The sequence below is a fragment of the Cervus elaphus genome, chromosome 18 (assembly GCF_910594005.1).
Source record: "Cervus elaphus chromosome 18, mCerEla1.1, whole genome shotgun sequence".
Taxonomy (NCBI): Eukaryota; Metazoa; Chordata; class Mammalia; order Artiodactyla; family Cervidae; genus Cervus; species Cervus elaphus.
Window position 1 is genome coordinate 59,027,137 of NC_057832.1, and position 14,281 is coordinate 59,041,417.

Here is a 14,281-nt window from a genome sequence, read left to right on the forward strand (position 1 = left end):
GCACAAATAAGACACAAACACAAGACTTTTACCTGCTAAGACCTTGAATGCAGTTACCCAAGTTAGCAAGCAGAGCATATTGTAGGTTCCTCATTTGCCTGCTTCCCCACATCTAGTCAGTCCTCATTCCTTTTGCATCTGCTTCCTATATCTCATCTCCATCTCCTTCTCTCCAGTCCCCCTGCCACCTGTCATCTCTTGTTCAAGGGACTGTGGCCCTAACCCTCCTTGTTCTGCTCTCACTCCTCTCAGAAGCCCTCTGCAGGCTTCCAGAGGGCTCACCCTGAAATACAAAGCTGCTCCTGACAATTTCCTGCTATTTTACTCTAGTGTCACAAGAATAGACACTGAAGGTCTCTGCACATCATATCAGGAACATTCCAGTCTGGCTTCGGATCTTTCCCTCGCTGCTGTCCATCCTCAGCTTCTAAAACTCCATCCATTGTCACCATCATTTTCACGGCAGTAGGACTCACTGTTCTTGACAGGTGGCCAATGAAGAGATCATGGAGAAGGTACACTTTGAGTAGATGGGGACACCAGAAACTTCTGAGGCAGTACCAGGGAATCGCAAGTGAGCCAGAGGGAAGGATCTATGGATGCTGTGGTGTCACTGTATGTAGTGCAGAAAGCCCGCAGCAGGGAATTTTCTTTTGTGGTGAAAGAAAGGGTGATGGAAAAGGATAGAGTAGAGAAGGCAGAGATCTGGGTTAGAGAAAAGGAGCTTCAAGGCTATTCTACTTAAGCTTTTAGAATAATAATGGGACAGAAAATATCTATCCCCTAGTCTCCCTTTTTTTAACCAAGAAAGTTGAATTGATTGAGTAACATGACTGCCGTATGGGGAATGTGCTGATTCATAAGGTGTTCTAAACTTATTCTGATTTTTAACCTTATTTTCTAAAAAAAAAAAAAAAAGGTTTAAACTACATAGATTTAGCTGGGGGTAAGAATGTTGAGCTTTCCTCTTCCAATGGGCATAGCACATACATTTCCATCTATGTTCCTCTCTATGACTCTGTAGAAGAAAGCCAGTGAAAAGAGACAGAGAATGAATAAGTGTATGAGCAACAAAATACAAGAAGGAAGAGTAGCAGATTTTTTAAAATAATTAGCTTTAAATTATTAGTTTTAAGACTCTAAAACTTATGTGGATTCTGAAATGGTGCCAGTGAAGAAGGGAATGTAGAACAGAAGATCAGTTCAAGAAGAATGACATAGCACTTATACCTGCAGTGGATATTTTGTTCATTTTAAAATAACATCTTCCTTCTCGTATTGGCTTTTGTAAGAAACTGTCACATCACATGGCTCAGTTATTTGGTAAGGAGGGTGTGAATGTGTATTATAATTGGGTCAAATTTCTCCTCAGTATAAGGCATTGAGTTAGGTTAGCAAGACAGATACTTCTTTAAATTACATGTGACAGTAGTAGAAAGAAAAAAAAAAATTAAACACTCAATTGGTATTTTAAAACAATGCTTAGAATTCCTGAGAAAACTTTCTACTTCCAAAGAAATAAAGATGGAATTACTGTAATAATATCATATGTAATTGAAGTCTACATAAATGAGATTTCCTCCTTGGACCCTGCATTGCTAGAGGCTCTTTGCAGACCTGTCCCTTGCTTCTCATCTGGACTCAGAGCATCATCCCCACAAAGACTTGTTTTAAATGGACACTGTAAAAAATGGGCCACGTGCATCCCCAAAGAGGAGAGTATGGACTTGGCCTCACCTTAGACATGAAGTAATTTGGGTTTAACTATAAATGTGATATGTTATTTTTAAACCAATGAGTCTTGCTCTACAACTTACCTATCCAGAACTTTGAATACAAGGGTATGTAAAACTGAACTATAGCCCTGAGCCTAGCCAAGGAGATAACTGATTAAGATTATTGATCTCTGGGGAGAAGCAGAGATGATACACCTATAAAGTTAGAAGAAAAAAGGACAAAAAGAGATTAGTTTGAGAAATGGAGTTGGACAAAGGGAATTTATTTATTTATTTTTATGGAAACGCTTCTAAATATTTTTTTTTAATTTCTTTTTTTTTCCATTTATTTTTATTAGTTAGAGGCTAATTACTTTACAATATTGTAGTGGTTTTTGTCATACATTGACATGAATCAGCCATGGATTTACATGTATGCCCCATCCCAATCCCCCCTCTCACCTCCCTCACCACCAGATTCGTCTGGGCCTTCCCAGTGCACCAGGCCCGAGCACTTGTCTCACGTATCCAGCCTGGGCTGGTAATCTGTTTCACCCTAGATAATATATGTGTTTTGATGCTGTTCTCTCGAAACATCCCACCCTCGCCTTCTCCCACAGAGTCCAAAATTCTGTTCTGTACATCTGTGTCTCTTTTTCTGTTTTGCACATAGAGTTATCGTTACCATCTTATTAAATTCCATATATATGCGTTAGTATACTGTATTGGTCTTTATCTTTCTGGCTTACTTCACTCTGTATAATGGGCTCCAGTTTCATCCATCTCATTAGAACTGATTCAAATGAATTCTTTTTAATGGCGGAGTAATATTCCATGGTGTATATATACCACAGCTTCCTTATCCATTCGTCTGCTGATGGGCATCTAGGTTGCTTCCATGTCCTGGCTATTATAAACAGTGCTGTGATGAACATTGGGGTGCACGTGTCTCTTTCAGATCTGGTTTCCTCAGTGTGTATGCCCAGAAGTGGGATTGCTGGGTCATATGGCAGTTCTAGTTCCAATTTTTTAAGAAATCTCTACACTGTTTTCCATAGTGGCTGTACTAGTTTGCATTCCCACCAACAGTGTAAGAGGGTTCCCTTTTCTCCACACCCTCTCCAGCATTTATTGCTTGCAGACTTTTGGATAGCAGCCATCCTGACTGGCGTGTAATGGTACCTCATTGTGGTTTTGATTTACATTTCTCTGATAATGAGTGATGCTGAGCATCTTTTCATGTGTTTGTTAGCCATCTGTATGTCCTCTTTGGAGAAATGTCTGTTTAGTTCTTTGGCCCATTTTTTGATTGGGTCATTTACTTTTCTGGAATTGAGCTGCAGGAGTTGCTTGTATATTTTGGAGATTAATCCTTTGTCTGTTGCTTCATTTGCTATTATTTTCTCCCAATCTGAGGGCTGTCTTTTCACCTTGCTTATAGTTTCCTTTGTAGTGCAAAAGCTTTTAAGTTTCATTAGGTCCCATTTGTTTATTTTTGCTTTTATTTCCAATATTCTGGGAGGTGGGTCATAGAGGATCCTGCTGTGATTTATGTCACAGAGTGTTTTGCCTATGTTCTCCTCTAGGAGTTTTATAGTTTCTGGTCTTACATTTAGATCTTTAATCCATTTTGAGTTTATTTTTGTGTATGGTGTTAGAAAGTGTTCTAGTTTCATTCTTTTACAAGTGGTTGACCAGTTTTCCCAGCACCGCTTGTTAAAGAGGTTGTCTTTTTTCCATTGTATATCCTTGCCTCCTTTGTCAAAGATAAGGTGTCCATAGGTTCGTGGATTTATCTCTGGGCTTTCTATTCTGTTCCATTGATCTATATTTCTGTCTTTGTGCCAGTACCATACTGTCTTGATGACTGTGGCATTGTAGTATAGTCTAAAGTCAGGCAGGTTGATTCCTCCAGTTCCATTCTTCTTTCTCAAGATTACTTTGGCTATTCGAGGTTTTTTGTATTTCCATACAAATTGTGAAATTATTTGTTCTAGTTCTGTGAAAAATACCGTTGGTAGCTTGATAGGGATTGCATTGAATCTATAGATTGCTTTAGGTAGTATAGCCATTTTGACAATATTGATTCTTCCAATCCATGAACACAGTATATTTCTCCATCTGTTTGTGTCCTCTTTGGTTTCTTTCATCGGTGTTTTATAGTTTTCTATGTATAGGTCTTTTGTTTCCTTAGGGAGATATACTCCTAAGTATTTTATTCTTTTCATTGCAATGGTGAACGGTATTGTTTCCTTAATTTCTCTTTCTGTTTTCTCATTGTTAGTGTATAGGAATGCAAGGGATTTCTGTGTGTTGATTTTATATCCTGCAACTTTACTATATTCGTTGATTAGCTCTAGTAATTTTCTGGTAGAGTCTTTAGGGTTTTCTATGTAGAGGATCATGTCATCTGCAAACAGCGAGAGTTTCACTTCTTCTTTTCCTATCTGGATTCCTTTTACTTCTTTTTCTGCTCTGATTGCTGTGGCCAACACTTCCAAAACTATGTTGAATAGTAGTGGTGAGAGTGGGCACCCTTGTCTTGTTCCTGATTTCAGGGGAAATGCTTTCAATTTTTCACCATTGAGGGTAATGCTTGCTGTGGGTTTGTCATATATAGCTTTTATTATGTTGAGGTATGTTCCTTCTATTCCTGCTTTCTGGAGAGTTTTAATCATAAGTGGATGTTGAATTTTGTCAAAGGCTTTCTCTGAATCTATTGAGATAATCATATGGTTTTTCTCTTTCAATTTGTTAATGTGTATTACATTGATTGATTTGCGGATATTAAAGAATCCTTGCATTCCTGGGATAAAGCCCACTTGGTCATAATGTATGATTTTTTTAATATGTTGTTGGATTCTGTTTGCTAGAATTTTGTTAAGGATTTTTGCATCTATGTTCATCAGTGATATTGGCCTGCAGTTTTCTTTTTTTGTGGCATCTTTGTCTGGTTTTGGAATTAGGGTGATGGTGGCCTCATAGAATGAGTTTGGAGGTTTACCTTCTTCTGCAATTTTCTGGAAGAGTTTGAGTAAGATAGGTATTAGCTCTTCTCTCAATTTTTGGTAGAATTCAGCTGTGAAGCCATCTGGTCCTGGGCTTTTGTTTGCTGGAAGATTTCTGATTACAGTTTCGATTTCCTTGCTTGTGATGGGTCTGTTAAGATCTTCTATTTCTTCCTGGTTCAGTTTTGGAAAGTTATACTTTTCTAAGAATTTGTCCATTTCTTCCAAGTTGTCCATTTTATTGGCATAGAGCTGCTGGTAGTAGTCTCTTATAATCCTTTGTATTTCAGTGTTGTCTGTTGTGATCTCTCCATTTTCATTTCTAATTTTGTTAATTTGGTTCTTCTTCTGACAAAGGGAATTTAAATGGTCAACTTTCCCACAACAGGCCAGAAGAAATCTCCAGATATAACATGGCATGAATAGCCATCTAAAACCCTGATCAAAGGCTGAACAATCCTTCAAACCCAAAGGTGTGATGAGTTTTTGCTTCTGTGGTTGGTTAATATTATAGAAATTAATCCATGTTAAATAATTTGAACTAGACATGCTATTTCACAACTAAAGTGAAATTTACATTTGGATGAACTTGTTTTAGGATGTTGAACTTAAGTGGTCAGATGGAGAAGTAGGAAAAATTGAACATATGCAGTCTTCAGTGTTGAAGACAAAGCTTTTCACCAAAAAACAACCCAGTCTATTTGACCTGGGATCGATACCTTAGGGGAAACCGCTATCAACAAAATTGAGGTGGAAACCCAACCCAACTGTTATGAACAGCACCCCGTGTATCTTTTGTCTAGGGCACAAGCTGTTCATTAAATGTGGGATTAATTGAGTCACTATAAATACAATCCTTGCTTATGGACCCAGGAGAATGAGTTGGCATCTTTTTCCAGATCTCCTACAATCCTATAAACTCATTTATCTCCAGCCTGAATCCTTCCTTGCTGCCTGCCTCCCTCTGGTCCAGCCCTTGCTGGACATCTCAGGAGAGATGCCTCACTCATCACACACTCAGGGTGGAAATATAGCCCATCATCACCTGTCCTGCCTCAGGTGTGCTCCCGCTCATGTGCTGTCTGCCTTCATTCACTGCATGGCTGCTCCTCTGGTGGGAACTTCTGAGTTGCCTCTGATACTCCCTCCCTGCCCCTCTCTCAAGATAGTCAACCACTGAGCTTTGTTATTGTCCAGTCACTGTCGTGTCCAACTCTCTGCAACCGCATAACTGCAGGGTGCCAGGCTTCCTGTCCTTCACTGTCTCCCAGGATTTGCTCAAACTCATGTCCATTGAGTTGGTGATGCCATCCAACCATCTCATCCTGTCACCCCCTTCTCCTCCTGCCCTCAGTCTTTCCCAGCATCAGGGTCTTTTCCACTGAGCTTTGCTGACTCATCTCAGAATACCCTTTTGTTGAGCCTTGGCCTTGGAGGAGGCTCCCATTACCCCCTGTCCTCACCTGAGCAGTAAAAGCCTGTAGATATGTTCTCTTGTTTCTTTATTCTCCCATCAATTCTACTCACCAGAGCAAGATCTCAGAGGAGGAGCCAAATCGTGTTTCTGCCTGCCCTTAAAGACTTCCAGTGATTCCCAGAGCTGGTAGTTTCTCCCTTTCAGCATGTCCCGGGCCTCCCACTTTTCATTTGTGGCTGGGTTCTGAGACTTCATATCAACCAGTTTCATGCAGGCTGCACATAAAACGCCAGTGCCCCAGGCCCAGCAATGACCCCAGCATCACGGCCTTTGGGGATGGATCCCAGGTGACCACAGAGTGTGGCGCAGAGTGAGGATGCTGCCTGCCACCCTGCTGCCCACAGGTGGGGCTCCTGGATTCTACCCCACGGATGTGGCTTTGCCCCCGAGCTCTCAGTCCATCCTGACTGGAGGCCTGGGTCAGCTTTGAGCTCACCTTCATGCCGCTCTTGAAACTACTCTAACCTTAGTTTGAGGTTCCAGTCCCTTCAAGGACTGAGCCCTGCCTGGAGTCCATTCTTCCACCTATGCCATTTCTTAAACCTAGAAACCCTTCTTCCCATCTGTCAAGATGCCATTCTTCATAATGGGTAGAGTTTAAAATGCCACATTCCCCCAGTTAGAATCAGTTACCTCCAGCATGCCATAGTGCTTAGCACAGTACACAGGGCAAGGGGGCCATGGAAGACATTGTAGAGATGCAATTACATGTTTCTATAGGCACATTCTAGCTAGACGCACAGCTTCAAGGCTATTAGAACTAGCCAAACACTTCCCTAATGGCTCAGTAGTAAAGAATCTGCCTGCCAGCACAGGAAATGTGGGTTTGATTCCTGTGTCGGGAAGATCCCCTGGAGGAGGGCATGACAGCCCATTCCAGTATTCTTGCTTGGAAAACCCCATGGATAGAGGAGCCTGATGGGATATAGTCCACAGGGTCACAAAAGAGTTGGGCATGACTAAGAAACTAAATAACAACAAATTGCATGTTTCTGAAGACACATTCTAGCTGTATGTAGGAGCTTCAAGGCCACTAGAACTAGCTGTACACCTAATCCAGATCAAGGAAAAACTGGAGACCTTCAGTCCTTAGTTACAGAAAAGCAGATACATAAACCATTCAATCTGTCTTTTTTTTTTTTTTTTTAATCACTGGGTATAAAAGATTTGTTAGCTTATCATTATTATTTTTAAAAACAATATAGTGTACTTAGTCGCTCAGTTGTGGCCGACTCTTGGCGACCCCCTGGCAGGTTTCTCTGTTCATGGAATGCCCCTGTGCAAGAATACTTGAGTAGGTTGCCATGCCCTCCTCCAGGGGATCTTCCTGACCCAGGAGTCGAACTGGGATCTCCTGCATTGCAGGTGGATTCTTTACCAGCTGAGCTGGTAAAGCCGTCATACTTCCATAATAAATATAGTTCCGAAATAATATTTGACCCTGAGAAGCACAAATGTGTTAGCACTCTTTGCTGAATAGCCGTGTTGAAGGGGATGTGGCACATGCCAAATGCTAGTGTACCTACCCCCACAGAAACAACTTGATGGAGAGGCAGCTGGTTTTGTTTCTGGTCTTTTAGTTTTTAAAGCTTTGTAGCATCCAGAAAAGTTATTTCAGTCTCAGAAGAGATTAATTTACAGTGTTCAAGGAGTTCTCTTGAAAGTGACAATGCATTTGTGTCTATAGTAACATGGAGGCGGAATGGGTATAATGCACTATCATAAGTGTTTGCAGAAAGTAGAATTACTTGACAAAATCACTGCTGAGTATTCTAAATTGATCTTTTCTCAAGGTTAATTTAGCTAAGACTAGGGCATCTTAGAATCTTCTAAAATATTAAAAGGTGATATAAATTTTTTATTCATTGCTATCTAGCTAGTATTATAGATGTATTTCAACTACAGTATTAACAACATTTGAGTGCTTAGCAGCTGCCCAGGCAGTCTTTCAGTTACACTTTATCTACCGATTTGTCTAATACATATAATAATAATCCCCCATTTATGCAGCTCACACCCCCTGTCTTTAGTGTGAGGACCCCTAAAATAAGAATCACAAGACCCAGATTGTGGTCCTTCCTTATCACTGTTTCTGAAGCCTTGGTCAAATCTCCTTAACATCTCTGAGATCTATGAAATGAAAGGAGGGATCTGCTTGTCTCTGAGGTCCTGTCTCCATAATTTTATGAACATTTTACATATGTGTAATTTAAAGGATTAAATTTAATTTATCAAAATAAATTTAAAGGATTCAATCCTCATTGAAGGATTTTTGACCCTTTGTATTCTGAAATTTCCATCTATAAAATACATACTACCTATTTTTATAGATCAGTGAATAATTTAAAATAAAATGATAATTTAACCACTGACCAGGTCACAAAACAGAACATCCCTAGCTTCCAGAATGGGCCCACGTGCCCCACCCTTGTTCACAAACCCTTCCTTCTGGAGGTAGCCACTAGTCTCGCTTTTGTAATCATTTCTTTGCTTTGAATTCCTATGAATTCAATTATCTATGAATTCCTAAAGTGTATGAATTCAATTATCTATGAATTCCTAAAGTGTATGAATTCAATTATCTATGAATTCCTAAAGTGTATGTTTCATGTTGCCCGTTTGAACTCTAAATGATAGTGTCATATTGTTTGTATCCTTGTGTGATATGTTTCTTAATATACCGTTCGTGACAGTCTTCCATGTGGCTGCTTGTAGATACAATTTGTTCATTTTCAAATCCATTGTACGAACATACTTTCTATTCTGTTGTTGGTGGACGTTTGGGATCTGTTATGGAACTAGTTAGTGTGGATCGTTGTGTGTGGGGCAGTATCCTCAGCTGTATTCAGTAATTTCAAACTGTTTCCCAGAGTCTTTATACTTTCCCAGCCATGTCAGAGCGCCATGTCACATCTTTGCTAACACGTAAACTTTTGCAAGTTTGTACATCTCTGTCATTTTATGTTTTAATCATTGGTCATTTAATCATTGATACATTTTAATCATTGAATTTCTGTTTTGACCACAGCCTGTCTGATCCCAGTGAAACAATCTCCTGCTAACAAGAAAATCATCGTCATCTTGGAGAACTTGGAAAAATCTTCATTGTCTGAGTTACTGGGGGACTTTTTGGGACCTCTGGAAAATCACAGTACTGAAAGCCCCTGTACCTTCCAAAAAGGTAAAGATAGTGGAGAGACCACCCCAAGAAGCCAGCTGCTTTAAGAGCTTTCTTTGTCCCCTGGAGCACACATTACGCTTCATGGCCGTCTTTCCTTCACTCGTTTGAACTTGTTCTCTGCTGTGGTTTCCTGACGTTGGACTGCTGCTTTGGTTTGTTTTAGGAAACGGGACATCTGAATGCTACTACTTTCATGAGAACTGCTTTCTGATGGGAACGATCGCCAAGGCCTGTCTCCAGGGCTCGGACTTGCTGGTGCAGCAGCATTTCCGCTGGGTGCAGCTGCGCTGGGACGGCGAGCCCATGCAGGGGCTGCTGCGCAGGTTCCTCAGGAGGAAGGTTGTGAGTAAGGTAACAGACCACACGCGGCCCGTTGTTGGGAGAGGCTCCTTGACATTCCCTGGCATCGCTGTCAGGCAACCTGGGCTTGAGCTCTGCCACTTACTGTGTGGCTTCTGGCAAGTAAAAATCGGGGGTAGGCGAGGGTCAAGTGGGGCTTCCCTGGTGGCTGAGACAGTAAAGAATCTGCCTGCAGTGCAGGAGATACAGGTTTGCAGGAGACTCAGGTTCAATCCCTGGATCAGGAAGATCCCCTGGAGGAGGGCTTCGCAACCCACTCCAGTATTCTTGCCTGGAAAATCCTTTGGACAGAGGAACCTGGCGGGCTGCAGTCAGTGAGGTCATAAAGAGTTGGACACAACTGAGCAGTTAACACTTCAAGGGTTAAATAGGATAATGCATGGAAAACTCATAACAGTACCTGTACTATGTTAAGTAGTTTTTAAAAAAACAGACTTCCCTGGTGGTTCAGTGGTTCAGACTCTGAGCCTGCAGTGCAAGGGATGCAGGTTTGATCCTCGTTGGGAAACTAAGATCTCACATACCATGTGGTGTGGCACCGCCCCCCCCCGCCCCCAAAAAAGCAGATAGGTTTCATTGTTTTATTAACTATTCTCAAGGAGTCTCCCTGAGTTTAATTGCTATCTGAGACTAGATTAGAAAATTAATCATTCTTCTTAAGGAAAAGCTATTGTTTCCTTGGAGCCTTCATTATCCATCTACTCAAGCTGGTTTTAATATTTGTTACATTGTGCTATAGTAACTATTAAAAAGTCATATAAAAAAATAGAAATCTCTGTTGACACATTTTTAAGAAGAATAATCACTTTTAGTGACTTTTCATAGTAAATATTCTACATTCTATCAAAATAACAAAATTAATGTAGTGCTTACCAAATTGAGCACATTATTCTCTAATGTCATATTCTTAAATTAGGCCAGAGCTAAGTGTCTGGGAGGATTTGAAATAAAAGAGCTCAATTTAGTAAGATTTTATTGTTTAATCCTGCACAATGGGGCCGCACTTGGAGGACAGGATCTTTATTGTAGCAGCAGAGGATTTTAAAGTGTAGGTAATACGACACCCCACTGTTAGCTGCTTCACACACAAAAAGAGGCTTTTTTCCCTTACATAACCAGATGCCTTGCAGTGGGTGTTGCCGATGTCCATTCACACCTTCGTTATGTCAGGTCCCAGGTCTGGGTTAATCTCTTGGCCTCTCTTCAGGACTGCCTGGCTTCTGCAGGGCTTCAGGCACCAGACCCTCACACAGACTTGTTCACAGGTAGGGAGCAAGATGCCGCGCTGTGCGGAGAGGGAACTTAGGCTTCTTTTGCCTCCTTCTTATCAGCGGGGACAGCATTTTTTTTCTGAAATTGCCAGAATCAGAAGACTTCCCCTTAATGGTTCATTATCCAGAACTGGTTTCCTGCCCACCCTTCTGCCATAGACCTTGGCTGGAGCTATCTTCCCAACACCAGAATGCTTCACCAAGTTCCTGAACAAAATCTCTGTGTCTGTTGTGTTAGAGCATGTGAATGTACATGCATTCATAGCAGAGGGCTGGGGGAGGGTGGTGGAGGGAGAAGGGTGCGGCGGGAATGCCTTTGGTAATTTAGTGAACAGTCCCTACTAGTGGTGATTTCAGTTAGTCCCTGAAGTTCCTAATTGAATCAGAAATCATCTGCCCCAAGCTCTGCTAAAGTCAGTTGCCTGATCATAAATATATACTCTTTTGACCAAAGCACATCTGTTATATGACCTCAGCCAGGAGGAAGAGAGGCGAGGTAAAGATAGTCATGGGTTTTGTAGCTTTTCAAATCATTGATGCTTCCATTAACTTCATCACTATTAATGTTTAAGTCTCACTGCTAAAAAACTCACCTAAAGAACTGCAAAAGATACCAGTATTTATTAAAGACTATTATTTTTAGAGCAGTTTTCGGTTTACAGTAAAATTGAAAGGGAGATACAGAGTACCCATTGCTCCTCAGATATGCGTAGCTGCCACCATTCTCCCCAGAAGGCTGCATTTTTTCATTGAGGAGCCTACACCGACATGGCCAAGTGCCTGGTTTATCTAAGAGAAGAACAGGGACTGCTTCACGAATTTCTGTCTTTCTTGCGCAGGGGCCATGCTCATCTTCCTTGAAATCTTCCCTAACCCTCTCCCTCTTCTGGCTCTCTGGTAAACATAGTTTGAAAAGGATTGATTTTACTTATTTTGAAAGGAAAGTTCTGATCTTCAAGCTCTACACTTTCCTCCATTGTGTTTGAGGATGGGCAAGTGGGGTGTGCTATAAGGAACAGAAAGTGGGAAGGAAGGGTAATGTGTTCAATTTACCAGGAATCACTTCAAGTAGGTTAATAAAACGGATTCCTGGGGTAGGTTTACAGTGGGAATGAAGACAACTGCAAAAACAACAGAAATCTTGTAACTGCAGCATGGAACCATATCTTTGGGGGTACTTAGAAGCACACTGGCATGTGATCAGAATTTCTTCTTCCAGTTTCTCACAGGAATAAAAGTAAACAGGTCTTTTTTTGGAGAAGACCAAGCTTCTAGTATTTAATAAAAAAAATAATTATACCTTCTTTAGTAGGAAATTGAAAGTGAAAGAAAGAGTTAGTCACTTAGTTGTGTCTGACTCTTTGCAACCCCATGGACTGTAACCCACCAGGATCCGCTGTCCATGGAATTCTCCAGGCAAGAATACTGAAGTGGGTTGCCATTCCCTTCTCCAAGGGATCTTACCCACCCAGGGATTGAACCTGGGCCTCCTGCATTGTGGGCAGATTCTTTACTGTTTGAGCCACCAGGGAAACCCAAGGAAATTAATATCCACCTATTAATTGTGGCCCATGATCTCATTTTCACTGGAAGACTATCAGAGAAAGTGGGAGAAATATGATCCTCTTTTGAAAAACATGGGATATTATAACAGATCCCAAAGCCTCATGTGACACAGTGATGTCACTTTAATGAAGCTGCTAGAATCACTGAACCACTCTTGCATTTTTGTCTGTGCCAAATTCTATCCCTTGATGTAGGATATACAAACATTCACATATTATCCTCAGTCTTAATATCATAATTCCTTGGTAAAGTAGAGATTTACATGAATGTGTTGCTTATAAAAATAGTTAATTGTTATATCTGACTTCTAAATAGTTGAGAGATTTCTCTTCATAGTATATAAATCTTTGTCCTTTTGTGAATCCGCTATAGTACCAAAAAGGGACTCTTATATAAGATATAACTCTAAAAAGAATTGCCCCCATTCAACCATGTGTGTTACACAGCATTACTTAAAATTTGCACATTTTAAAATTTGAAAACATATCTTCATGCTAGCAGAGTTGTGTACATTTTAAGTTAGCATTTTAGCTGAGACTTTCCTTCTAGGGAAATTAAAAATAAGACAAAGTGAACATGCCATAGACTCCGATATGCCATCTTATCACTTACCCATATTAGAATATTTAATGTCATTTTTATTTCATTTATTCAAAATCCTTTTTTGAACACCTACAATTTGCAAGTCCTTGTGAGATATTCCATACACATGTGAAAAGTGATTTCTTCCAGCACTGATGTTTAAGAATTCATCCAAGTAAGATACCTCATCCAGGGTGTCTCACTGAACCGTCATGTCGGCATCCTTTCATTTGATGTAACAAACCACAGATCTGTATCTCATGCTCACACATAACAGGGGATGTTATTACCTAATCGCTCTTTCACCCACCCCAAGTGCAGGTAAGATCAGATTTGGCTACAGCTTTGTTTTATAGTTTTAAATTTTTATAGCTTTAACTTTGAATGGTTAGAAACAAAAGGACAACGGCACTGTTCTAACCCAAGCCCCCGTCTTCCTCCTCTCTGTCTCCAGTTCAGAGGTCAGGTGCCGTCTCCCTGTGACCCCGTGTGCAAGACAGTCGACTGGGCCCTGGCCGTGTGGCGCCAGCTCAACTCGTGCCTGGCCCGCCTGGGCACACCAGAAGCACTTCTTGGGCCAAAGTATTTCCTGTCTTGTCCTGTAATCCCAGGGCACGCCCAAGCAACAGTGAAGTAAGTGTCATTGGTCCTTCTTTCCCTTTAAAGTGTTTAAAGTAGAGCCCTGGCCAGTTGGGAATGTTTGAGAGTGAGAAAGCTATGCCACTCCTGTCATCAACATGGAAATCAGAGGATGACCATGACTTGTGTGTCGGGCAGTTCCTAAGGAAATAATTTTTGCTAAGACTAGATAGATCATAGGTTTCCTCTGTTTTCAAAACTCTCATCAGATCCATATGTTGCTTGCTCTTTTTTTTCTCCTGATTTCTTTAGTCTGTAAAGTTTTCCATGTATTTTTCCCTTCCATGTGCATTCATTTATTCAGCACTCTACTGCTCCAGGATCTTATAAAGAAAAACAGAAACAGGTAAACAGTTTCATTAGAAATACATTGTTATTTGTAAGGCAAATTCAAACTACTTTGGTGTTGGATAATTTCACTTATTCCAAAACAACCTTGGGAAAGTTAGCCTATCCATAGAAACACTTAGGCTTTGTTCAGG

At 40.8% G+C, this 14,281-nt stretch overlaps 1 protein-coding gene across 2 annotated transcripts in view; it reads left to right on the forward strand.

Annotated features, from left to right (window-relative positions):
• Positions 1-14,281, forward strand: part of CTTNBP2 (cortactin binding protein 2) — a 164,090-nt gene that overhangs the window by 137,796 nt on the left and 12,013 nt on the right. For both annotated transcript variants that reach the window (XM_043871589.1, XM_043871590.1), the window contains 3 exons: positions 9,229-9,381; positions 9,545-9,732; positions 13,615-13,793. In XM_043871589.1, coding sequence (XP_043727524.1) covers positions 9,229-9,381; positions 9,545-9,732; positions 13,615-13,793 — 520 coding nt within the window. The remainder of the gene's footprint in view (positions 1-9,228; positions 9,382-9,544; positions 9,733-13,614; positions 13,794-14,281) is intronic.